The sequence below is a fragment of the Hylobates moloch genome, unplaced genomic scaffold (genome assembly GCF_009828535.3).
Source record: "Hylobates moloch isolate HMO894 unplaced genomic scaffold, HMol_V3 SCAFFOLD_20, whole genome shotgun sequence".
Classification (NCBI taxonomy): domain Eukaryota; kingdom Metazoa; phylum Chordata; class Mammalia; order Primates; family Hylobatidae; genus Hylobates; species Hylobates moloch.
In genome coordinates, this window is record NW_026652295.1 from 14,801,683 (window position 1) to 14,829,510 (window position 27,828).

General features: G+C 42.0%; 1 protein-coding gene across 5 annotated transcripts in view; it reads left to right on the forward strand.

Moving 5' to 3' along the window:
- Nucleotides 1-27,828, forward strand: part of JARID2 (jumonji and AT-rich interaction domain containing 2) — a 277,505-nt gene that overhangs the window by 203,887 nt on the left and 45,790 nt on the right. For all 5 annotated transcript variants that reach the window (XM_058432446.1, XM_032141133.2, XM_058432447.1 and 2 more), the window contains 2 exons: nucleotides 1,689-1,858; nucleotides 18,780-18,956. In XM_058432446.1, coding sequence (XP_058288429.1) covers nucleotides 1,689-1,858; nucleotides 18,780-18,956 — 347 coding nt within the window. The remainder of the gene's footprint in view (nucleotides 1-1,688; nucleotides 1,859-18,779; nucleotides 18,957-27,828) is intronic.

Genomic DNA, 27,828 nt, shown 5'->3' on the forward strand with positions numbered 1-27,828 from the left:
CTGAGTAGCTGGGATTACAGGCATGTGTCACCACACCAGGCTAATTTTTGTATTTTTAGTAGAGACAGGGTTTTACCACGTTGGCCAGGCTGGTCTGGAACTCCTGACCTCAGATGATCCACCCACGTCGGCCTCCCAAAGTGCTGGGATTACAGGGGTGAACCATTGCGCCCAGCACTTATTTAGTTTTATTAGTTGTCTCGAGTGGTGTTGCATTATCCATCCTGCGTACGCAGTGTTTGGGATTCTGATCAGGTCTATTTCAATCCCTGTACTGTGTGGCTGTTTCTTGGTTCTTTTTCTTGTTTTCTTCCTGCCCCCAAATAATGTTTTTCAAGTATCTCTATGAGCAGGTCTAGATGAACAGTTTAAAGTAGGACCCAAGTTCTCATCCTTGCAAGGGCTTACTATTCCATGTGTGGAGACCTTTACGATTAGAGGAAGAGTCACTATTAGGCAATTGATGATAAATATCAAGTTGATTATACGTAAAGCAAAAATATGTTAGTGTATTTATTGATGGAGAGGAAGGGAAATTTCTTATTGGCTACTGTGTTAGAAAAGAACAAACTGGGCTGGGTGTGGTGGCTCACGCCTGTAATCCCAACACTTTGGAAGGTCAAGACTGGGGAGGCTAAGGTGGGTGGATCACCTGAGGTCAGGAGTTCAAGACTAGCCTGGCCAACATAGTGAAACCTCACCTCTACAAAAAATACCAAAATTAGCTGGGCGTGGTGGTGCATGCCTGTAATCCCAGCTACTCAGCAGGCTGAGGTAGGAGAATCGCTTGAACTTGGGAGATGGAGGGTGCAGTGAGCCGAGCTGGCAACACGGCAAGACTCCATCTCAAACAAACAGACAAACACTGTTCCAAGATCCATTAGGATTCATTTTGATAGAAAGGAATTTCTACTTAAGATTTTCAGGTGAAAGGAAATGTACTCTGTAGTTACCAAATGGATAAGTTAGGGAGTTAGCATAGGATTGTAATGGGAAAGAAGCCTGAAGAGAAGATAAAGGCTATTTTCTGTTTTAATCTCTACCTAAATAGTTGCAGTTTGACCTTGTTGGCAGAGGGTGACCCAGAATTTGGGATTGGAGGGGGCATTGATAGACTAGAGACATACCTTTTTCTGTAGTACAAACTTGAATTGTTGTAGTGAACTTGTCGTGGCTGAATTTAGAAGTGGCGACAGGGACACTGATGACTAAATAGGCAAAGGTGACCTGGACGTAATGACACTGAAGAGACGGGGTATGGATTAGTGACCCCATTAGATGGACATATAGGATGTATATAAACACAGCAGGATAATGTATTGTTTTCTTCTTTACTGTCAGTTGAAAGGAATACCATTAAGCTGATGATGTCAAATACCGTGTGTAGTTTTTAAATACTCAGGCAAACATAGTGTGTACGTAGGCAAGTACTTCTACACACATGTATACACATGTCCATGACACACATTTTATATCCATGTACAAAACATAGTCCTTTAACCAAACTTACTGCGTTTGAAAGTAGGCCTGTGGTTTATGAGAGTGAGAGATATAGAACCTTAATTAGAAAGAATTTGCTTGAAATAGGATCTTTTTTCCCCTTATGTGTCATGATTTTATTGCCTCACGTAGGCCTATATCCTTCAGTCTCTGCTTAATTTATTTTTAATTTTCTTTTGCTTTTACAGGCCCAGGCTGCAAGCACAAAGGAAGTTTGCTCAATCTCAGCCGAATAGTCCCAGCACAACTCCAGTAAAGATAGTGGAGCCATTGCTACCCCCTCCAGCTACTCAGATATCAGACCTCTCTAAAAGGAAGCCTAAGACAGAAGATTTTCTTACCTTTCTCTGCCTTCGAGGTAAGACTTTGCAACGATCAGCGGAGGTCTACGTGGAATCTACATGTAAGCCTGAGGTCTACGTGGAGTAACCTTAGCTTTACTGTCTGCCATGTTCATTTTTCTGTCCCCAACCTGGGTTGAGGGGGAATTGAAAGTGAGAAATCCCACCGAGAGAGTGCGTGCTGGGTGTGGCTTTTGAACCATCTGTTAAGTTTTATTTCCTTTTTAATATGACTTACACCCTACTTCCTGGCTTCTCAATGCACAATTATGCAGTTTCTAACTTTGACTTCTAATTTGATTTCTCTCCACCACACCACCACCTTGACACACACGCATTGCTGACTTGTTTTGTAAGGCAATTTTTTTTCGATGCAGGACTTTGGGGATATGAAGGCCCCTTTCTTTGTGCTTCCTAAGGCCTGTCAATAAGCTGTGGTGACGAGGGACTTACGGTTCTCTCAGCCCTGTATTACATTAAGGAAAACAGTACTAGTACTTTCAGAGTCTAATTGACAGTGCAAATACTGGCCTGTGTTTCAACTTGGACCAGTCAACAGAGGCCAGGTGGATTGGGATCTGAATAGAGTTATTTGTGAAAGTGTTTGTTGCAGTTTCCTTATTACTTAGTTTTCTAATAGCCGTGAGGAAAGAACACAGAAGATTGAGAGAATAAGGAGACTTTTCTGGAGGAATGATAGAAAATTTAGGAAGTCCTGAATGCAGACAGTTCCTTGGGTGAGGTTATTTGAGAGAAAATGAACAGAAGGAGAGGGCCTTTGCTATTGGTCATCTGTGGGAAAGCCTTGAGGTTTGGTCACTTTTATTTGATAAATATTTTGATAATTTATTATTACAGACAGATTTTAAGTTAACCTTAAAAAGTTTCCACCCATCATCCCTCACTCAATACATTAGTGTGTCTTTCCTTCAAATAAGTACATTTTCCTATAACTGTCAAAGTTAAGAAGTTCACAGTGATACATGGCCCCCATGCAGTCCTCAAACCTCTGTTTCACATTTGTTTTGAAGGTGCTTTGTAATGTCCGAGTTTAGAGCAAAAGGACCCAGTTCAGAATTAGGCGATGCCATTAATTGTCTGTAGTCTGCTTAATCTGGAAGAGTTCCTCATTGTTTGTCTTTGACCTCAACACTTGAAAATTACAAGTCAATTATTTTTTAGAACGTCCCTTAATTTGGTTGCCTGGTGTTTCCTCATGATTACATTCTGGTTTGTGTTTTTGGCAGGAGTGCCACAAGGGAAGTGATTCCTCCTCCTTGTTGTTGGGTCCTCTGTGGGGATTCACAGTTCAGTCCTTCCCTTTCCACACTGGTGTTCATGCTGATCATTCGACTGTGATGGGCCTGTTAGGAGTAAAGTTACCCATCTCACCCTTTGCAATGTATAAGTGTTAAGAGAGGATATTCTTTGAAACTGGTGCATACTTCTCATCATCTTTATCATAATTGTATGCATATGGGCTTCCTATTTTATTCAAAGGGTTATAATCTGTTACTCCTATTATGTATTCTGATGTTCAGATTGTCCCAGATCACCGCCTCATCCGTGGATCCTTGTCAGGCTGGCTTTTTATTCCATTTGACATGTCCCTGTCATCCTTCCAGCCTTGCTTCTGGCACAACAAAATGTTCCAGGCTCATGGTGTACTTTCCCGCCCTCAGTCCTGGAATTGGCCATGTCTCCAAGGAGCGCTGCTTTCTTATAGGGACAAGTACTGTTAAGGAGCCAAGATCTGGGCACTAGGGATGCTGGGAACTTTGGGAATGTCATTTCTCCCAGGTGCTTTTAGTAGGCTGAGGTTGCATGTTTATAGGGGTCTATCCGAAGTTCTGTGTATATTAAAATCTGTGAGTTAGCAGCCATACCTCCAATTTCAATTTAATACCAAGGGGTTCATGTGCATTCATCCCTGAGGAACTTGGCTCCTGTAATCCTTAATATACTTACTTGCTCTGTCTTTTCAGTGTAATCCACCTCCCATCTCTGCTGCCCCCACGATGGGAAACTCAGCCATGACACCCCGTATGGTTGCTCCTCACTCCCTCCCCTTGCCCAATTGCCCTGCCTTACCAATTGGCTTTGGGACTGAATTGTTTGGGGGAAATTTTGACATTATAGGATATGATGATAGTTCTTGGTGATTCTTAACACATAAGAAAGGAGAATTATTACGTATTTGTTAGAAATTTTGTAGCCCTTGTCAGTCATTGAGCCTTGAAAACAGGGAGATATGAGGTAGGTGGGGTTCCCACCAGTTTATCTCCGTTACCTTTTTTGTTTGTTTTTGGAGACAGGGTCTTGTCTCATATCAAAATAAGATGATGAGAGGTTGTCCACTTCTGGAGTGCAGTGGCACAGTCATGGCTCTGAGCAGCCTCGACCTCCTGGGCTTAAGCCATCAACCTCTCCAATAGCTAGGCCTACAGGCGCATGCAACCACACCCAGCAATTTTTTTTTTTTTCGGTAGAGAAGGGGTCTTGCTGTGTTCCCCAGGCTGGTCTTGAAGTCCTGGGCTCATGCAATTCTCCTGCCATCTTGGCCTCCCAAAGTGCTAGGATGACAGGCATGAGCCACCATGCCCAGCCATCTCTGTTAGTTTTTACATGGATTTTGGCTGAAAGATTCTCCTGATCCTTCATGTTGAGTACGAAGATGGAAAGGAAGCTGTGAGAACTAAATACGACAGAATCTTGTGCTGGATTGGCCGTATATAGAGAGAAGAACATGGCCACCAGACTGTGAGGCTGGTAGAGGGTGGTGTGATGATCAGGAATGGAGAATGAGTGGGATGTATACTCAGAAGGATGTATTTGCCCTGAAGGAATCTTTGAAGGATCAACAGTGTCATCAGCAGCAATGTGACTCAGGTACATCTAGCCGGGCTTGGTTGTGCCGCCTATAGCCCATCTCCGTGGAGGCTGACACAGTAGAATCTTTGACACCTGGAGTTTGAGGCTGCAGTGAGACATGATTGTGCCTCAGCACTGCCGCCTTGGCAATAAAGTGGCACTTTGTCTCAAAAAAAAAAAATGGTGATATGGGACTCTTAATTTGTGACTTTGATCTTGCATGGCTTAACAATTTTTTTTTTAAAATGACAAATAATAATTGTACATATTTATGGGTCACATGATGATTTTGTGATACATGTAAGTGATCAGATCAGGGTAATCAGCATATCTCTCATCTCAAACATTTATAATTTCTTGGTGTTGGGAACATTCAACATCCTCCTTCTAGGTGTTGCTAAATGTAGGCATCCTACAGTGGGATAGAACACTAGAACTTATTCCTCCTATCTAACCATAATTTGGTATCCTTTACTAAATATGCATGGCTTTTAAACATAATTGGAGCCAGGTGTGTTTTTTGAGACAGAGTCTCACTCTGTTGCCCAGGCTGGAGTGCAGTAGTGCGATCTTGGCTCACTGCAACCTCTGCCTCCTGAGTTCAAGTGATTCTCCTGCCTCAGCCCTCTGAGTAGCTGGGATTACAGGCGCCCGCCACTACGCCCGGCTAATTTTTGTATTTTTAGTAGAGACGGGGTTTCACCATGTTAGGCTGATCTCGAACTCCTGACCTCAGGCGAACTGCCTGCCTCGGCCTCCCAAAGTGCTGGGATTACAGGCGTGAGTCACCGCGCCTGGCCGAAGCCAGGTTTTTTAAAGAGTAACTATGACTTAACTAGTTTGGCTACTTTTGGGAAAGGAATTTTGATGTCTAAAATTGCTGTTGGCATTTTGCTTAGTAAATCATGAAATAATAGTTTCTGCCTCCACCAATCCACCAATCCCATTTCATTAGGATGTCTGAAGATTGCTCTGTTGATCATGGAATTTAGTTATGCAAGTCTTTACTATGGAGCAGTTGTGACTGTTGTGTTTAGTTCTCAAAGGTAGAGAAGGAGAGAAACCCATCAGGGAATGTCTCAGTGATTCTGTGTAGAGAGGAATATGTGTGTTTGTGCTACATGTACTTGTGTGTGCACTATCTTACAACATTATATTTTCTGAGGTTCTGGGAAACTTGGAGAGTCTTTTCGTTGCAGAGGCATGCTTATTTATTGTTCAAATAAATGCCATCTAGAGAAAACATTACCAAGTAAGTACCTGGCTTTGAAGTTTCAGGATTCCAGACAGAAGAGAATCATCTTTTCATAGATAAAATTTACTTCTTTTAGATGTCAAATACAAAAAAGATTTAAATAATGGAAGCCTAGGCGATGTTTAAAACAAATTTAAGAAAATGCTGTGAACCTTGGAAATGAATTTCATTTGTGAGCTAGGCAATAAAAATAGGCTTTGTTATTTTTCTGTTCGTATACAATATTGTACTATTTTGCTATTTCTCTTATACTTTTTTTAGATCTGAGGTATTAAAAATGAGTCAGCTTTAAAAGACCATTTTTTTGTTGTTGTTTTGTTTTCCGGGAGGATAAGTGTGTTTACCTGATCTGACTCTACAAACCCCAAATGACAGATGATGCTTATTATAGCTTCATGACCCTGAAAATCCGATGGATTTGGTGGCCTTAGATAGCATCTTTTAATAGGTAGTTTCTTGAGCTAATTAAAACCTGTATTTCAGTGTGTACAAAGGTTACATAGTGATCCCTGTTGTTGTGGTACTTTAATAATTTTATTTCCATTTTAATTTAAGAAAAACAGGATGTTAAGCTTTTTTTTTTTTTTACAATCATAAAATAAGTTCCTGTTCATCTTGGGAATATTGGCAGAAGAAAGGTAAAGAAGTAGGCAAAAGAATATATTCAAAATAGCATCTCTCAGAGACGACTGCTGTTAATTACCTTGTTTGTGACTATCTTACTGAGCATTCTGTGTGCATATATAATGCGTATTTTTCCTGAAACGATATTGCATTATACTTTCGTTTTTGCAGTCTGATTTTCCTACTTAACACTGTCACAAAAATGCCTGTCATTTCATTTTAATAGCTTATGTTCCATTTGGTGAATGTCTCATAATTTATCTAATTCCTGATGCACATTTAGAGGTATTTCCACCTTTTTGATACCCACTGCTGATGACGCATATCCTTAGTTAAATCTTCACCTTGTTGAAGCCCTTTCAGGCAAAGTTGACAGTTGGGAATGCGATTAACCTTCTTACACCTGCATCCTAATTCTGTTCTTTTTTGGTGCTGATTCCAAAGCAAACATAGCTTGTCACATCCCCAAGCCTCTAGCGTTCACCATAAAGAGCTCAGTCAGCCCATCACCCTTGGGTGACAGCGAGCACTGTGAGGGGTAAAGAAGGCAGTCTTTAATATGCTCATTATTTATAGGGAAGAAAGTCTGGCTGCAGAAATAATGAAGGAACCAAATCAAACACCTGGAAGTGATGTTTGTTGCTAAGGATCCAGGTCTTTTTTTTTTTTCCTTCCAATCTTCAATTATTACCTTTAATATTCTCGGCACTTCTTTGGGATTTGGAAGAGAATAAATCGTGAGGCCCAGGGAAAGACAGCGAGTGGAGTTCTTTAAACCTTGTTTGTTATCTGTTAATGACAGTGAGAAATCTTTGAGATGGGGAGGAAAAACCCTATACCATTAATACTGGGATTAGTATAGATATGTAAACACCCAGCTAGTCATTCTGAGGTTAAAAGCTTTAGAAATCTAAAACAAATTTGTTTTAAGACACTACCAGCTAAGTCTGCAAGGCTCTTTCATTTCCTATTTAATATTGTGACCTAAAATTTCTAAAGGAAAGGAGGATGGGATGAATAGTGCAGCGGGCCCAAGGTATTTGCCGGCAGTGTATTTATCTTTAAATAGCTGCTCTGAAGGGGTCCACATGTCTGTTGCCAGAGGCATAATTAGTATCTTTCACTGGCACACGCGGGGAAGAGGGTTTTGCGCTTGCTGCATGCAGTGATTCGTACCATCGCCGTATTCCCTGTCACCACTCTCGTTATTCTTAATGAGTTCTGTCGTCTCCTCTTTGTTCTGACTATGATTATTAACAAATTAAAAAGAGCTTAATGTAGCAGAGCACTGGCAGGTTAAATGATTCTCTTATTTACATTTTCCTCTTTATGGGGCACTGTAAACAAGGGGATTCCCAAAGGGGACTCCTGAAGCATGCAAACCTACATACACAGTTCATTCGTATGACCGTGAGCATTACAGTTCAGCGTCACAGCTCGGCACAGTGAAGAGAGCGTTATTATGGGGAATTCCTCGTAAATATCCTTACTGTCAGCCATTGTGAAGCAGTGCTGTCTTGTTTTGGAACTGCCTGCCTCTTGTTTCTTCTGCCTTACAGAATCTTTAGTGATCAGCTGTCATTCAATTGCTAATTAATTCAGCATATCTTTATTAAACTCTTTTTATATGCTTGACACCTAGAAAACAGATTAGACATAGGAAAGCAGTATTGGTGGTGGGTGAAATTGAGGATATAACAATAAATGGGTGAAAATGCTGGGGTAGAGGTGTGTACCCATAAAAGCGGGAAGGGAGAGGCCCTGGGATGGCTGCAAAGGAATGCTGACATTTGCTGCAGGTCTCGCGTTACAGTGCATTAGGAATCTTTGCAGAAAGAGGATAGTGCTGAGAAGGGGTTCTGCAGAAGCAACTGCCAAGGCATGGATTGATGTTGGAGGGCTTGGAGTTAAAGCAAGGAAGTTAGGATAAGCCTCAGATTCTGCATGCCCTGGGCTAGTTACTGGAGTATCCCTTGGGTTCTTCAAGTCAGGGGTGACATCATAATACACGTACGAGGTTAGGAAGATGTTACTGGCAGCTCTGTAGAAAATCGATTGAGGCTGCAGGGAGTTCTTCCTAGGAGCCTTGGCAGAAGGCTGGCAAGTCTTGGGCAGATGATTTAAATATTTCTCAGCCTGAGCTTCCTCATCTGCGAAATGGATATTCTAGAGTCTACAGCACACAGTTGCTGCAGAGGTAAACTAAAGCTAGTGGGTATGAAATAGCCCAGAATTGATACATGAGGTGATCTTCCACATATAGGCATCCTTTGATAACTCAGAGGACTGATTTATGGACCTCCTTTTGATACCAAAATTCATGGATACTCAAGTCCATTATGTAACATGGCACATGGTATTTGCATGTGTGCACATCCTCCTGTATACTTTAAATCATCTCTAGATTACTTATAATACCTAATACAATGTAAATGCTATGTAAATTTGTTACACAATATTGTTTAGAGAATAATTACAAGGAGAAAAAGAGTCTGTATGTGTTCAGTACAGATGCAACCGTCCCTTTTTTTACCTGAACGTTTTTCATCTGCAGTTGGTTGATTCCATGGGTGCGGAAGCGTCTGATACAGAGGTCCAACTGTACATTTATTTACCATTTTTTTTTCCAGTGAATTGAGGCAGAGTTAGTGGAGAGGAAGATAATTAGATTTTGGATTTAGGTGGAACTGTCTGAAAGAGCAGCTGAATAGACCATAGGTAATAGAGACAGCCAACCTGTGGTGTTTTTTCTAAAGAGCGTTGCTGTCCTCATTGGTAAGGAACACATATTTTGATGTAGTCCTAGTCTTGAGTCTTGAGGACTAGGATTTCTAAGTAGGGCAAATGCAAAAGCCTGGGGTGATTTAGAGGTCACAGAATGAAAGGGGATTAACCTGCCAGAAAGCAATTAAGTAATCCCCCAATTGCAAGGAACACTATGGTGTTAATAATGAGCTTCCTTGAGCAAAATGGGAATACTTTACATTATGTAAACTCTTTGGGGAGGAAAGGACACTGTCTCCAGTGGTACACAACTTTTTTTGAGGATCTCTGGGAGGTGTTGCATCTTAGTTTTTGAGAGCAGCAGTAATGAAAGTGTATGTTTGAGAATGGTGTCATCACTGCCTAGGGGCTTTCAGTGGCCTTAACGTTCTGCATATGCTTGGTTTTCTCCTAGAGTCACTTAGCTCAGTTCTGCTGAGCTACCTGTTTCATTTGTTGGGATAGTTTATCAGTTAATAATGAAGAAATCCAAAACCTTGGAATTTTTGAGGTCTGAGGAGGGGAAGGATGGATCACTTCTATTGGCCCTGTGACCTTGATCAGATGTTATTAATAAGACTGTAGGTCATTTTGCTGTGAGGATTCTCCCTGCTACAGGCCAGCTGGCCTCTGACCATGCTGTGCCCTCCCTGAAGATAAAGCAGGCTCCCTTTTTCCTGCCAGTGAGTACTGGCACAGATTCAGTAGTACTTCTCAGAGTCATCTCTGGCCTTCTCCTTACTTTCTAGAGAGTCCTTGAGTCTTTCTGAAATCCACTTAGAGGACATGGAAATAAGACTAAGTATGGCAGTGCTGTTTTGTTGGCCAAGCACCTTGCTGACTGCAGGGGTTTCATTTATAGCACTAAAGTCCCTGGTATCTGTGTCCCACAGGGAAGTGGAGTATTCGGCTTTTCTGTTGGGAACTGAGGAAGGCCTCACATGATTCGTACAAAGACTTTTGTCTATAGTGGCTGTTAGAATGCTCATTTTGTTGTTGTTGTTGTTTTTGTTTTGTTTTTTGAGAGGAAGTCTCCCACCCTGTGTCACCCAGGCTGGAATGCAGTGGCGTGATCTCAGCTCACTGCAACCTCTGCCTCCCACGTTCAAGGTATTCTCCCGTCTCAGCCTCCTGAGTAGTTGGGACTAAAGACGTGCCTCACCACACCCAGCTAATTTTTGTATTTTTAGTAGAGACGGGGTTTCACCATGTTGACCAGACTGGTCTTGAACTCGTGACCTCAGGGGATCCGCCCACCTTGGCCTCCCAAAGTGCTAGGATTACAGGCGTGAGCCACTGCACCCAGCCAGAATGTTCACTTTCTTACTGATTTCTTCTTCTCCACTTGAGATACAACGTAGGAAATGTTGTAAGGGGAATGTTGCAGTTTTCAATGACAAAGATGCTAGATCAGCGTGGGAATAGATTGGGAGGGAAGGTGGTATGATACCCATTGTATTCTCCTTGTGAAGTCCCACATGTTAATTGCACTTGCAGATAGAATACTACTCTAATGTCGGGAATTTCCTATTTGTGGGATTAGATAGGCACACCTGGGTGCTTGTTTGCACTAGTTCTTGAGAGCTGTAATCCAGGAGGAGGAGGGAGGGTTGCTGAAGGAAAGACTGGCCATGCATCTAGGAGGTCATTGCGTCATCCCTCCTTGTTCCTTAACAAAGACCGAAGGTTCAGCTTATTCTAACCATTGAGTTCATTTTGCATTTTCACCCCCTCTCTCCCAGATCCTGGTCACCAACCAATCTAGTTACTTTCCTATTTGGGAAAGAAGATTTGCTGTCACCTATGGAAAGAATGACAGTATGATTTTATACCTATGAGCATAATGATAACACCTTACTGTGAGTCGCTCAGCTTGCTTTTGCCTATGTTTGGGGCCTTAAAAATGTTTCGACTGAAGACATTATGCTCTGTATACAGTTGAGTAACCTCGAGTTTCATGGCAAGTAAGCAACTCCCAGAGCCATGGCCTCATCCTGGAGTCTTGGATCCCATGTAGAGTCCTTTCAGTGATTGGTATCTGGTTTTTTTTTTTTTTTTTTTTTTTTGGACATACTATTTAAAAAGAAGTACATTCCCAAGATGAGCATGATTGGATAGGCACCTCCTTATTCAGTAAGGAATAGGGATTCCCTTTGTGTTTTGCTCATGCTATTGAGGGCTGCTTCCCTATCTCTGCTACACAAATCCCTCTTCATGCCAGAAAGGACATTAAGTGAACGTTTTACTTTCATTTTAATTTTAACCATTACCTTTCCTTTAGGGCAACTGATAGTAAGTTTGTCTTGATATAATGGAGATAAATTATTTAAGACATGAATGCAAGTCACCTTACAGATAATAATAGCACATGGAGTATCTGGATCTGGCAAATACTTTTAGGGTGGTAGGCAAATGAAAGCGAATTGGAAATTCTGTTTTAATTTCTTCCCTAATAAGTTGTAAAGTCAGACCAGGAACGGGCAGAGATTGGCATTGGACATGTTATATTTGTCCCAAAGTCTTTTAGGGAAGTTTGTGTTTACATGTCGTGCATGCATGAATGTGTGAGATGAATGTAGACAGCTGCCCTGTTTGAGTCTCTGGTGCTTCAAACAGTGCTTGGTACATACATACGTAGATTGATGCACTAGGGTATTTGGGTGCAACTGCTTTCTTCTGTGACTTCTTTCATCTTCTATCCATTGCCCAAGTCCCTGCTAGCTCACTTTGAAGTTTTGTTTCTTAATTTGATAGTCGGAGTTTATTACTTTTCATTCTGTTTATGTATCCCGAAGATGAAACACAAACTCAGTGGGCCAGCCCCATGGTAATTGGGTCAAGCAATAGAATTTGACTCTCCAGCTAAATGACAGTGCACAGGGAATCCCTTTAGGGTCTTTCCAAAATACAGCCAAGCGATGTTTGGCTGCTTAAGATCAAGAACTGGTCGAGGGAGGGAAGATAATGGGCAGGAGGGCTTGTCTGTGTACATGATTCATAGAGAAGAATCCAATTTTATAGAAACCACAGCCTAAATTAGAGAAAGCAAGCTTTTGGATTAAAATGATCTCTGTTGTGGTTGTAACATACCACAGTTTGATTTTTGTCCAGATGAAAACATTTGGTTTGCACTTCAGTAAATATTGTGGAGACATTGCCAGCTAATTCTGAAAAGTAATGAAATACGGCTTTGGCAAAGAGCAGATGCATTCCGTACTCTGATTGCTCTTATCTGATCCAAGTTCAGATTTTTTTTTTACATTTGCTAATGCACTTGAATAATCGGGAGAGAAAATCTGCCTGTAATTTTAATAGGAAACTGTCTACACTGACTATACTTTTATAATGACCACCCATAAAGTCTTCCCCTGCTCCCCCTGAAAAAAATCCCACACAATTCCCAAACCTCTAAAACATACACACCTTTTGTTGTTACTTTTCTAAAATGAGAGTTTGTAAAGGAGAGATACGACGTGGTGTTCCATGTGAGAAGTCAGCCTCTCTCGCTTGCTAATTAATACGAATGGAGCTGGTATTTTTGCCGTGCAGAGTCCACCCCTGAGAACGCAAGGTCATGTGGGGTTGCGGAGCCCTTTCTGTCTTGTCTTTTCTTTTCTTTCTTTCTTTCTTTTTTTTTTTTTTTTGAGGTGGAGTTGTCCTCTTGTTGCCCAAGCTGGAGGGCAATGACGCAATCTCAGCTCACTACAACCTCTGCCTCCCGGGTTAAAGTGATTCTCCTGTCTCAGCCTCCTGAGTAGCTGGGATTACAAGGTGCCTGCCACCACACCCCACTGATTTTTTGTATTTTTAGTAGTGGGGTTTCACCATGTTAGGCAGGCTGGTCATGAACTCCTGACCTCAGGTGATCCACCTGCCTCGGCCTCCCAAAATGCTGGGATTACAAGCGTGAGCCACCGAGCGCGGCCAGCAGAGCCCTTTCTAAGCCTGCCTTGTTTTCACCATCCTTACTGGTGTTTCACAGCAGGTTGTAGGTGAGTGTTGCTGTGGAAAGGGGAAGGCCTCTTTTTAGAAAGTATTTTCAAGTTGTGAATTGCCTGTCTTCATGTCTCTCTTCCTGTTGTTTTCAACCTTGTAGCTAGCTCCATTCCCATTTTTGTGAATCCTGGACCCACAATGAGCTTTTCAAAACATTGCTTCATCTGACATTTAGAGAAGAAAAATTTCCCTAATAAAATGTCTAGATACGAAGCTGACCCCTTATGTGCCAGAATCTATTAAGTTACAAGCTATTTTAAATGAAAAATTTAAAAACACACTGTTATGTTTCCTTTTTTTTTCTTTTTTTTTTTTTTTCTTTGAGACAGAGTCTCACTCTGTAGCCCAGGCTGGAGTGCAGTGGCGCAGTTTCAGCTCGCTGCAACCTCTGCCTCCCAGGTTCAAGTGATTCTCCTGCCTCAGCCTCCCTAGTAGCTGGGATTACAGGCATCTGCCACCATACCCAGCTAATTTTTATATTTTTTAGTAGAGATGGAGTTTCGCCATGTGGGCCAGGCTAGTCTCGAACTCCTCACGTCAGGTGATCCTTCTGCCTTGACCTCCCAAAATGCTGGGATTACAGGTATGAGCCTCCCCGCCCAGCCTGTTCTGTTTTCAGCTACGTCTGCTAGATACGAAGTTTCTACCGACTCAGTACAATATAATTGCATAATGCATCCATTCACCCGTTTCATACTGAGAAATATGCAATAGTTGTCTCCAGTGATAAACACCCTGGGCTGCTATCTGCCTTGAGGGGTTTGAAATATCCTTTCTTTCATCCTGTTTGTATCGAGCAGATTCTTCTTTCTCTGCATTTATTTCTAAATGTGATAATCAAGCTTGTATCTAGGTAAAGAGGAAATAAATGCTCTTTATATAAATGTCTTAATTAATTTTACTTCTCGGATGCTTTGTGTCTTATACATTTGAGGTTGTTATTTAGCTATTTTCTAGATATTAGTCCTTTTCTATCACTGTGATCATTTTTACTTTGGCATGAAATATGAGATGATCTTACTGCATTTGTCTCAAGGAGAAAAAAAGAACCTACTTTGGCTTCGTTTTTACCAATTCTGTGGCTTCTCTGGGTCTGGAATGCCAGTTTGACCCCTCTGTGATTTTACAAGTTGACATGCCAGCAGGATTCTTAGAGGGATTTACAGCAACCACGTGGTGACAGAGCATTGGCATGTGCAGCATTAGACTCCATTGGCTTTATTCTTTTGTACCTACTTCAGTTTGTCTATGAGGTTGATGAGATGGACAGGTATGAGGGTGCCCGGCCAAATTCTGGAGGTCTGTTCCTTCTAGGGGAGATGCTGATTGTTCATGAGTGCTCCCCCTGGTGGATGGGTGATGGATTGGCCATGGCCCTTGGAGGATGATGCCAAGGAGGACAGTCAGGCCATATCCAGGCTTAGGGTGACAGTGTTGTGCTTGTGGGGTACCCACCAGTGAGAAGAAGGAGTACAAGCTTAACCTCTGAACTAAGGGCACTCTGGTGGTGGTTACCTGACTTCCTCCCTTGGAGTTCATTTTTATTCTGCTTCAATCCCTTTCCTACACTTTCCCTTTTCCCAGTCTTCCTTCCATTCAACATATTACCTCCTGATTCCCCATCTGATTTACGAATCCTTCATTACCCATTTTTCTTTGTTGATGCTTTACCTTTAGATCCAGACCAACATGCCAATTACCTGAATAGACGCAGAATCATCCATCTAGGTTGAAAACAATCCTTTTTTCCTGTGTCCCCATATGTAGAAGAAATCGTGTTCTTTCTCACCTCTGACTTCAGGGCCAGTTCCATCAGAGGGACTTACTACTATTATAAGGTTTTACTTTGAGAGCAAGTTCCTCAGAATTGCCCTTCTTCCTCACTGGTCTTCTATTTCTAATCTTACATTTCTTCTATTTTAGCCCCTCACTTTCTTTCCCAGCACTCAGCAGGTCACATCACGTGTTTGTATTTGCCGAGGAGCCATTAAAACAAATCCATTCATAATATTGGTTTTTTTCTGTTTTTGTTAAAAAATTATCATCTATGGGCCGGGCATGGTGGCTCAATCCTGTAATCCCAGTGCTATGGGAGATCAGGTGGGAAGATCACTTGAGGTCAGGAGTTCGAGACAAGCCTCGGCAACGTAGTGAGACCCCATTCATACAAAAAATAAAAAATTTATCTGGGTTTGGTGGTGTGCACCTGTAGTCCCAGCTACAGGAGGCTGAGGTGGGAGGATCACTTGTGGCCACGAGGTTGAGGCTGTAGTGAGTCATGATCACACCACTGCATTCCAGCCTGGGCGACAGAGTGATTCCTTCTCTCAAAAACAATATATTATCCTTTGTGGATATCAACAAAGTCTGGATGCTGAACTGAGCGTCTAGATGTTTTCTCCGTTTTAGTTCTTTGCAACATAAACTCAATCGTCACCCTAACATAAACTCAATCCTCACCCTTTCTCTCAACATCTTGAGTGTAAGGAATGTGATAGTTGCTTCATGCTGCTTCTCTAATGTTTGAGTTTTTAAAAAAATCCTCAACAGATCCTGTTAAGTCGAAGTTAATTCCTTATTTCTAATGTGCTTCACATGGATTTTTACCTGATTCTCTTTGAATCTTAGAATATTTTTATCGGATCTTATTGCTGTATTTTTTTTTTTTGGAGATGGAACCTTGTTCTCTTGCCCAGCCTGGAGTGCAGTGGCATGATCTTGGCTCACTGCAACCTTTGCCTGCCAGGTTCTAGTGATTCTCCTGTCTCAGCCTCCCGAGTAGCTGGGATTACAGACATGCATCAGCATGCCCAGCTAGTTTTTGTATTTTTAGTAGCGATGGGGTTTCACCATATTGGCCAGGCTGGTCTCGAACTCCTGACCTCAGGTGGTCCACCCACCTCGGCTTCCCAAAGTGCTGGGATTACAGGCGTGAGCCCCTGCGCCCAGCCTTATTGCTGTATTTTTATATTGCTCCCACATGGCCTCATTTGTGGAGTTTATTGCCTTTGCAACTGAGGGGAAAGAGGAAGGCTGGGGGGGTGATGGCTCTCCTCTTGAAATACATGCCTGTAACTTTCAGTCCCTCCTGCTTCTCCTGTTACTGTTTCCCTCTGACAAATGGTTGAATTGGCTGCAGAAGTTACTATAAGAAAGATCTACACAAGAACCTGCTGTTTTTATACCAATCCATGGTTTGGATTTCAGCTGCTAGTCATTGCCTCCAGGATACAGTATAGGAAGGCTGTTCTTTAAAATAAATTAAGCATGGATATTTTTATCTGGAAGGAACTATTGAACTTATCCTATCTCCTTTTAAGAGAGGGAAATTTAATGGCAGAGTCTAAGGCTTACAAGTTCTCTGCTAATAGTATGACTGACAGCATATGTTAGATCGATAGTAAAATAATTTGAACATTTTTTGAGTGCTGTAGTTACTCCTGTTTATTCATAAATACTTATAAAGGTAGATTTAGGGAAGAGGCATCAAAAAAGATTGTTATATTTGATTAGATAACCTGTCTATACCCATGAATATTGATACCATACTGAAAACCATGCTAATTAGCCTCCTTTTTTCCTAGTCAGTCAGTCTTGTACTAATTGTAAAACCATTTAGATGGAGCATATATTTTGGTCCAGTGGAAATGTGGATAGATACTTTTTTCCCTTTCTCCTGTTTATTTTACTGCCTCTTCTATTTGATTTTCCCCAAAAGTCTATCCCCAAAGTCTGTGTCAGGTTTAAGAACCTTCTTTCTGTCCAGAATCTACTTCTAAATGGAGACAATCAACATCAAAATGGCTTTTGTAAGACCAAGTTGAAATCTTCTATCTACAGAGGGTCTTTTTGCCGACTGCATCCCTTTGCAGTTGCATATCCACTCAGTAATGTGGTTCACATAATTTGGGGGGTTTTTGAACATTGATAGGTCATGAAGATGCCTATAAGAAAAGGAAGGGGTTGAAGGTCCCACATAGTCTTTGCATTTTGGGGAGATGGGTGCTTGGTTTGCCATCTCAGCTCCTTATACTGCTCGTTTTCCATTTCCTTGTCACTGAGCATATAGTTCCGAAGCCGGACAGAAATGGTTTTAACTGTGTGTTTAAACCTTGAGATCTTTGAGATCTGTATTTAGGTAGGAGAGTGAATTGGTGATTTGTCTCTTCGTTGATGTTACTAGAGTGTTTTTAGCTCATTCATAGGCAGGCAGGCAAGAGAAGACATGAATTTTGTATTTACTAGTTCTTTTACTATTAGACTGAATGGGATTTTGTTTGTGTTTTAGAAGCCTCTGGTTCCAAACAATATACTAATGACTTGATTGTTTCATCTCCTGAATTGCCTTTGTTTGATAAATAAGAACTATGTTGTGCTTTTTTTTTTTTTTTTTTTTTTTTTTTTTTTTTTTTGAATATTGAGCCTAAGAGTGGGCATGGGGGCTCATGCCTGCAATCCCAGCACTTTGGGAGGCCAAGGCAGGAGGATCGTTTGAGTCCAGAAGTTTCAGACCAACTTGGGCAACATAGCGAGACTCCGTCTCTACAAAAATTACAAAAAATTACTAGGTGTGGTGGTGCGCGCCTGTAGCTCCAGCTACAGGATTGCTTGGCCCAGTAAAGGGTGCGGTGAGCTGTGATGGTGCCACTGTAGTCAGCTTGGGCAACAGAGTGAGACCCTGTCTAGAAAAATAATGATATTGAGCTTTTTTTTTTTTTGTTACTTTAAAATCTGGAATGAGAACCTTTGAGGATGAGAGGTTAAGATGTAAAAGGGTAAGGGTGAGGAGGTTGGTTCCCCTGTTGGGAGGTTTATTTTTTTTATTTTTTATTTCAAATTCAGCACTTTTATTTAGTGCAGCGTAGGAATTTATTTGGGTGATTTTTGCATCCAGTTAACGTAATCAGGACATCAAAGTAGCTTCCAAAACCATTGGAAGTTGGGGATTTCATATCCACCATAAGGAATGAATATTCCTTATGAATACAACACACTGATTTTATATAATGAAATGTTATATTGTTTTTACTTCTAGCTTCTCTAATTGTCTTTTCTTTGATTTTTTTTTTTTTTTTAAGTCTATTAGAGTAATCTCTCTTCCTCAGCAGTGGGTAGGTGTTTTTATTTTATTATTTTTTTTGTTCCATCCTTGGATGTGTTTGTTTTTTTTTCTCAAGAGTTATTCAGGTGAGATTTTAAAAATCCTTATTTGTTCTGTTTTGCATCTTCTTCCTGCTGGGGGATTTTGCTTGAAATACGTTCAAAAGGCACAGATGATCTTGGGAGTATTTGAAAAATAAATTTAAAATGGCAGTAGAGATCAGTTGCTTTGTTTTTTTCTCCTCGGTTTTGTCTTCATTGTGGTGTTCCTTCTGGAAAGGGCGAGGGTCAAGGCCTGTGTTTATGAGCTGTTTTTCTTATTCCACCAGGTTCTCCTGCGCTGCCCAACAGCATGGTGTATTTCGGAAGCTCTCAGGATGAGGAGGAAGTCGAGGAGGAAGATGATGAGACAGAAGACGTCAAAACAGCCACCAACAATGCTTCATCTTCATGCCAGTCGACCCCCAGGAAAGGAAAAACCCACAAACATGTTCACAACGGGCATGGTAGGTCCACCGTTGAACTTGGATAACAAGAAATCTAAAGCTTTGGGTGAGAGCTGGAAGAGAGCCTCTGCTGAGAAGGGATGAGATGAAGGCGAAGCTCGTTCTGGGTACTTCTCCAGGGCCAGACACTTCATGGGCAAAGGGATTATTGTAGTCCAGGGTGTTCTAGGTGAGTGCAGATACTCTGATGATGTGGAGATGATGGTAAATTCTATAAGAGCTGTAGATAAACAGGCATGGGAACAGGAAAAGACCAGATCTACATGGATGGTCAAGAAGATTAGGTGAAACAACATCTGTGCCCCCCTTTAATTAGTAATGTGATTTTAGCAGATGGATATGGTGTAGGAAGAAAATTATCATTCCTCGTATGGAATTGCACATACATTCTGAAGTGGACTGATTTTCCCCTTGCGTGTATAATGTGGAGGAGGAGGATAAAAGGCAGGAACAAAAGCTTGAGTATCACAGCGAGGAAACTCATCTTATGTGAATAAGTTGGCTATAGAAAGCGCCTAGTGGTCTGTCTTTTCTTTTCCTTTTCCTTTTCCTCTTTTCTTGTCTTGTCTTGTCTTTTTCTTTTCTTTTCTTTCCCTCCCTCCCTCCCTCCCTCCCTCCTCCTTCCGTCTGTCCGTCCGTCCGTCCTTGCTTTTCCTTTCTTTCTTTTGTGACGGAGTCTCGCTCTGTCGCCCAGGCTGGAGTGCATTGGTGTGATCTCGGCTCACTGACAGGTCTGCCTCCTGGGTTCACACCATTGTCCTGCCTCAGCCTCCCGAGTAGCTGGGACTACAGGCCCCCACCACCACGCCTGGCTAATTTTTTGTATTTTTAGTACAGATCGTGTTTCACCATGTTAGCCAGGATGGTCTTGATCTCCTGACCTCGTGATCCGCCTACCTCGGCCTCCCAAAGTGCTGGGATTACAGGCGTGAGCCACTGTGCCTGGCCACCTTGTGGTTTTTCAATAGAGAAGGGACTTAAATGGAGTTGTGCCCTGAAAACATAAAGCGGGCATCGATGATGAGGACTTCTTAAAGGAAAATAACTTCAAGGGGAAATGCACAGTGAGGTTGTAATTGTAGGCAATTCCCTGACCAAAGGTTGTCCAGTAGACATTGGAGGATGTAGAATAGGTATAAAAAGGAGTGATTTCAAAGGCAGCACAGAGGTAGTCCTGAACTAATTGGAATTGCACTGAGTGGGGGAATGAGAGTAAGAAAAGAGGAAAGAGGCCGGGTGAGGTGGCTCACGCCTGTAATCCCAGCACTTTGGGAGGCTGGAGGTGGCCAGATCACGAGGTCAAGAGATCGAGACCATCATGGCCAACATGGTGAAACCCCGTCTCTACTAAAAATACGTAAATTAGCTGGGCATGGTGGCGTGCCGCTGTAGTCCCAGCTACTCGAGAGGCTGAGGCAGGAGAAATGGCGCGAAGCCAGGAGGCAGAGGTTGCAGTGAGCCGAGATCGTGCCACTGCACTCCAGCCTGGGCGACAGAGCGAGACTCTGTCTTAAAAAAAAAAAAAAAAAAAGAGGAAAGAAAGAGGAGGGAAGCAAAGAGAATGGGAGTCAGGAGATATGGCTGTTTTCTGTTGCCCTCCTATCAGCTACTCCACTAGACATATTTTACTTAGGACCCACTAGACCCTGTAAGATAGAGAAGCCTTGTCTACAAATGGTGGAAAATCAGTGCTGTCTTTAAGTGATTGAGGCAAAGGAGAGCTGCTCGTTTTTCTCCTTGGTGCCTGTGCACTGAGCTATCATTTGCCTTTCTGGATTCAGTGGGAAATAGAGGCTCAGGACAAGCACAGCTTAGACATGATTGAAATCTCTGTCTAGCTTTCATTATTGTTGGGCATTTCTGCTCTGTCCACTTAATTGTTCATCTGGCTTGCCTCTTGCTTTTGATTGTGTTTAGGTGACACATCTGCATAGTAGAGAGTGCGATCTCTTTTTAAGGACTTGTGGTTTAATTGGGGAGATGGGGCAAATACAAAATGTAACTGCATTTTAACCTTTCGGGAAAAGGTTGTCACCTGCAGCTGTGATCATCAGGGCATCTGGGTGGTTGGAAGAGAGCTGCATATGTGAATTGGAATGCAGGTATTAGTGTACAGATGTAATTTCTAAGGAGGAAGAACATCGCAAACAGAGCGATGCAGAATAATGCCTGTTTTGGGGACTGTTGCCTGTTGTTCCGCCAGTGTGGAGGTCTACTCTTTGGTCACCTGGAAAGACGTGGGCACGAGAAAGAATTCTAATAACAGAATAGGAAACTGTTGATGATTTTAGATGTGGGAGTAAGAGGAAATATGTCAAGTTCTGAATGATTCCTTTGGTAGCAGACTTTAGTCTGAAATAAGGGAAAAAATTATTGTATTCAGAGAGTTCCATCCAGGCAACAGCTGATGTGAACCTGAACTTGAGAAGATACAGTGGCATAGCTTTTCCCAGGGACCTGCGGAGGTGGGGGTGAAGGTAATTGAATAGGAATTAGGAAGGGGATGATTTGTGGAAAGGTAATGACTTTATAATCTTTTGAGTTTGTGTTGATGGTGAGAGACAACAGAATTACTGAGAATACACCAGGAATTTATCATTTTGGAGCCTCTGCTTGAAACCTGAATAAGTAGTTTTTGAAATATGGATAGAAAGGAAACTTCTAGAGAACTTTTTCTTGTGAAGGAATTTTCTAGTTTTCTTTTTTGTTTAATAGAGATTGAAGAGTTAAAGAAATAGGAACAAAACATGAAATTACCCTCATCTGTTATCTTCTGTATGCTGTATGATAGAAATCTGTTTCATCAGTGTAGTATCGGGTTGGGTCCCTTTCATAAGTTGTTTTTCACCCTTTTATGCTGATTGGGCAGGTGAATTTATCCGATGTCTTGATCAGTTGAGTTAATCCCATGTATACTAGTGCAATTGTACTGGGGTTGCTAACTCCTTTGTTTTCCAGTGTTTGAGCTTGATTTAGAGACATTGGATTCACATGCTGAGTTTTCTCATGGATTCAGTTTTTAATGTTAAGAATCATTATCTGCATGGATCTTAGATATGTGCAGGGGCAGTGACTGTCTGGCAGCATGTTACACGGAGCATATGAAAGAAAGGGATGGAATGAGGGTGAAGGGATAGGCTGAGCTCTGACCTAAAGGAGGGCATAATGATTCTACATTGACCACTGTCATTGCCACTGGGAGTCAAGGAAAGTGTAACTATCTATAGATACATATCTCTGTGCATTTACACAGATAAATTTCTGAGTTTCAAAAATCTTAGGAGATTGTTTTTCATTTTTTATTTTTTAAAATTTCAAATTTTATTTAAAAATTTTTTTAATTTTAAAATTAAAAATGTAATGCTTGTTAGTTCAGGTATTTCCAGAAACAGTGTTGGGACGTTTTTGTCCCCTCATGAATTTTGATGTCTCTGGGTGAGGGGCTGGTAGGATAGTGTGAATCCTGGCTCCAGGCTGGGAGGACTAGGTGGAATGAGTGGTCTTGGGTAAGCACCGACACACCCACCCCCTACTGCCGTTTCTGAGTTGTGCCCTTGCCCTCCTTGCTGTCCTTCTTTCTCCCCGTCTGTTCTGTCATCCTGTCTTTTACAATAGAGTCACAGCATCAGATAGAGGAGCTGCAGGAAGCATACCCAAACCAGCTGGGCTTAGTGAGGGGACTAACTTTACTGAAACATACAAACCTTTCTGTGCTTCCTTTTCTGAGACTTGTAGATAACCAAACTGAAAGGCCCTTCTCACATCCCTGAGCAGCTGGCTTATAACTTTAATCAGATTGATGTCATCTGTGATTAGCCCTGCCCCCAGCCTCCAAGCCTCTACCATTTTGATTATGTTGTATTTGAGTTGTGAATGGGTTTTCTTTGATTTCAAGCCAGCAGAGTCCCAGAACTACCATCTTGGGAGAAGCCATGGGGCTGTGCAATCTGTTTGCCTGCACCTAAACTTCAGGGGAAGTTTGATGGGGAGATTGTTGCAGGCCCAAGGGACCTGTATTTAGATCTGTCCAGACTGCAGTCCTTCCTGCTGTCCCATTCTGTTGTCCAGAGTCCCCAGCCGTTTCCCTGTTCAGTCTCTGTTAGGCCTGCCCATTCCTGGAGCAGGCACTCACTTCCTGGGCATGTCCCTCTGCAGTGTAATTCATTGCTCTTCGGCAGCGTCATAGGGAAGTTTGAATCTTAGTTAGTCTGAGGTTTTCTTTTTATTGCTGTGCCTGGGCATTTTTTAGATCTTAACCTGGTCAGAAAAATTCCATTTCCTGTGCAAGTCAAAGAGACAAGCACAAAACCAACTCCACTAGAATTTTTCCTACAGAATTTGTGAGTTTTTAGCAAATGTGAATACCCGTAAGTGTTAGGAAAGATTTCGTGTTTACATGTTCCCGAAATTGCTGTATTTGTGGAGGATTTGGAGAGAGCTCAAACTCATTTTATTGTGATAAGTGCAGAAATAGAATCATATAATCTTTGCCATGTTAACAATGGTGAATGATATTAACCATTTATGGAGTTACCTTTTCTCTCCTAAATCAAATAAGATTAACTTCTGTATAAATGAGAAAAATGTAAGTCCCTGTGCTGACGTAAGTGCTGTGAAAGATAGCACAGATGAACACGGCAATAGGATCTACCCACAGGGAGCTAACGGGAGATGATGTCTCCCGGCACATCTGTCAGAAATGTCGGAAGACATTCAGGTCTATCCGTGTGTTTCTCCTGATGAAACAGGTTTCAGCGTCTCATTCATCTTTGTCATTCCCTGTCACTTGGTGATGCTACCTGTGTGACTTGTCTCCCTTGTCTTATGTGTGCTCCCCCCCGCAACTTTGTGTCCTGCCACCCACCTCACACCCATATACCAAGGTCCTTAAGGGGGGGATGGTGTGATCATTGGGGCTCCATTAAGACATTTTGTAGCTTTTGTGTATATTTATGGGTTTTGTGTATTTGTTGTCACTTTGTAGGCATCTGAGTACCAAGTCTTTTGTGAAGTCATATGAAAAGAAAAAATTCCCACAAGCTACTACCTGGGATATAGGTCTCTGCAGAGTCCTTCCTGCTGTTGCCACATGGCTTGAATGGCCTTGGAAGCCAAAGAGTAACAATCCACAGGATGTCAGTGCTTCCTTATGACGCCAGTGGAGGGAATGGAATAAAGCCAGCTTAGTAATATACAGGCCACTTGGAATGCTCCTCCGATTTCAAATGATCCAGGGGGAACATGGTGGTTTCGTGCAACCAAAGTCAGCTTTGAAGAAAGCTAATGTCAGCCTCAGGTTCAGGCAGTATTGTAGAAAAACACTGAGCTCTCAGTAGCTGGGTAGCTGTGCTGTCTTCCCCAGTCTATTTCACATCCGCTTTTATATCAAGGCAGATGACAAGGAAACAAACTTAGGTCAGTTTATTAAAGCAAACACTTGTGATATTGGGAGTAATCCCTCAGGCAAGAGGTGCTAATTGAACATAAGAGTATTTCTAAAGTTACTATTTTCAACAGTAGAGAAGGAAATTATTGATCGTCTCATCCAAAATTGATAAAAACCGAAGTGTAGCATTCTTTCAAAATTAAACATTCTCAGCTGTGGAATATTCTCATGCCCAACGTTGCTACTTCCTCAACCATTTCTAGATAATTAAAATTACACTATAATGCCATGTTGCTCAATATGCGTATTTGTTGTCATTTTTGTCTGTTCATTTCCTAGGAATGTCTTTGCCACCATCGAACAGTCATCAGGAACTTAGTTGCATGCCTTTTTTTAGCTACTCATTAGCTGTGTGTTCTTGGGCAAGGTATTTACTTAGCTTCTCTGATTCTTAATTTCTACTTCTGTGAAATCAGCATGATAGAATAGATTAGCATTAATTTGTCCATTCATTGATTCATTTATATCCCAGCATAAGGAAACAGGCTGTATCATGGGCGACAGTAGAGCCATTCAGATCTCTAATGGTGGATGGCAGCCATTGTCGTATGTTCAAGGAAAATGACATTTCGAAGATCACTATTCAGCTGGGTGAAGGTTCCCAGCTAAAATTTTGTCCCTGTAATCCATTCTTCTTTCCCTGAGATAATAGTGACTTGTCCAGATTAAAACATTTATATCCCACCCTGTCTTCAACCCCATTTACATTGCTATCTATACTTTTTCTTCATTCTTTTATAACCCTTAGGAAAACTGGTGTACTGTTGCATCCTCCAAGCAAAGGTTGAGTTGCTGAAAGTCAGTAATAATCTCAGTTGACACCAGTGGTTTACACAAGAATCCTCCAAGTGGTCAGACTGCTGGGATCACCTAGAGCTTTGTTTTCATGTGTAATAAATGCAGATCAAATGTTGGCAACAGTTCCCATGGCAGCTAAAAGTTCTTTCCTGTAAAATTTCACTGAGGTCCATTTCTCTTTAAATTTAGAGCAGAATTCCTAGAAATTTCTTATAATGGGATTTCATTATGAGTATCCATCAGTCATCAAAGGGAGTATTTATTTAAATGTGACATAACATAAAATGAAACAGATCTTCCTATAGAGGGTTCCTTGCAATAAAAAGGCAATCAGGCACCAGTGCCTTGCAAATCTAATCAAGCTTGGAGCTCTGCAGGTGCTGTCAGAAAAGAGGTTAGCAATTTTCTGAACCTGAAGAAGGCCTCTTCAGAACTGCAGACAGAGGAAAGAGTCCTGGAGAGCACCACATCTCAGGCCACATCAGGTACTGTGGAACTGCCATGGAGGCCCAGGTCCTGGCTTAGCCCTGCAACTAGCATTTTCTCTTGCATAAGCACCTACCACCTGTTCTTCAGTATAAACCCACTAGCCCCACATTGTACCACCAGACAAGGCACCTGAGCCAGGCCGTGCTGTACCTGCGACCTCAGGAAGCTGTGATGCTCTGCCCTTACCCCTGTTCCCTGATTTTGGAGTGCTCTTCGTGAATAGAAGCAAAACACGAGCTATGCTTTAGATGAAAATAAGTTCTCTGGCTGCATGGGAAGAACGGTTTGGATATAGTTAAGAAGGTGAGAGCTCAGTCTTCCTTCCTCACACCTCAGTTTTACTCCCTCATTTTTTGAAAACATTAAAATGTAGAGGCAGATGATCTTCGTGTCCTTTTGGCATGGTTTGGTTTCTGACTTGCGTGAAGAAGGCACAGGTGTTAAAATAGGTTTTCTTGCAGGAAGAACCTGGGTGAGGGCATCACGATTGTGTATTCAAGCAACTGCTCAGAATTGTTAATCTTTCACAAGAGAAAGGGGAGAGCAAGCTGGTTGTTTTGTGACTTACTTCTCCATTACAGGGTATTTCTCTTATCAGATTTGTGCTTTTCCCTATTTTATATGCTCAAGCTGTTGAGGCGTGTCAGGAAATCTAGCAACATCTGTATCCTCCCCAGAGGGATCACCCCTGCTGAAATGTGGGGAGATGAACACACAGAAAACAAAGTGTGGAAAACTGGTGCTTTACTACTGGGGCGGGTTTGGCCAAAATTTTAATTAGGCCACATTTCAAGGAGAGCAGCTTTATTTCAGCAGCTAGCTGAAGAACCTAGAACCCAGACTGCCAGGGGTGTCCTGTTTCATCTTGTTTCTCCACAGAGGAGGAGAGTGGCTCTGGACATGGAGCCAGGACATCTGGCCTCATGGCAGAGGTGGCAGGAGAGGACACACACACCATCCACAGTGTCCTGCCATCAGCTTCCACATGGGCCTGAGACTGTACCATTCTTCCTCCGAGCAGGAATCCTGATGCCAGTAGTTTCCTGCAAGAGTCTGCTGTCCCCAGGCAGATGTTTTGTTTTGCAAACATTACACGGGACTCTAATGTGCTCATTTGTAATCCACTGAACATCCTAATGGAAATGGATTTGTTTATTAAAATACATAATCTGAAATGATTTGGACAGCATCACATGAGCTTTTAACCTTGGGTTAGCACTCAAGGGTTACAATAACAATGCTTCCAGCAACTTCTATTTCAATAGCACATCAGAGTTTCCAAAATACTCTTACATATACAGAATCTCAAATGATTCTAAAAATAGAGCCCTTAGGTAATGACTATTCGGAAACCAAACAACACAATCAAAACACTGCTTTGTGGGTATTTATATTACAAGTTGATATTTGAAATGCCTAGATTTTTCTTAAGCTCTCATAATTGGTTATTTTTTCCAGGGGGTAAGTGAGGTAGACTAGAGGAATTAATAAATGCCTTTGGAATGAATTTACCTCGGCTTTTCTGAGTCCTTTGAGGAGGAGACCTTGGTGAAGGCTTGTTGCTAAATCAGCTGCATATATATCTTTTAAATGCTTTTTATAACTTAAAAAAAACGGAAGGAAGAAGAGTGGCTATTGTTTCTTTTGTGCACATCGTTTTCTGAAGAGGGATATTTCTCAGAAGACTTTTTAAACAACATGTCATTGGACTCCCAGCTGGAATGATTTAATTGCTTTTAGATTCACACCGGGGGCATGTTGTGTAAGGGCCAAAAAGCAATCATTTGGATGAGTTTATCACATTTCTGCTCTGTGGTTGCCTTTGAGGGGCATTGAGCCCTCTCTTTGTCTGGGCTGTGGAGGGGTGGGGGGCTGTCATGCATCAGGGTCAGGAGCTCGCCATAGCCCTGCTATGTTCAGTGGGGACAGACACTACAGACACTCTGTAACAGACAAATGCCTCCTCCCTACCCCCACAGCCCCAATCGCAGTTCTCATGTGATATTTTCTTTACCTCTTTTTAACCTCTGGTAGCTCCGTTTTTCCTGTTGAGGCAAGTGACTATTCCAAAAAGTTGGAATATGGGATGGGAGTGTGTGTGTGTGTGTGTGTGTGTGTGTGTGTGTGTGTGTGTGTGTG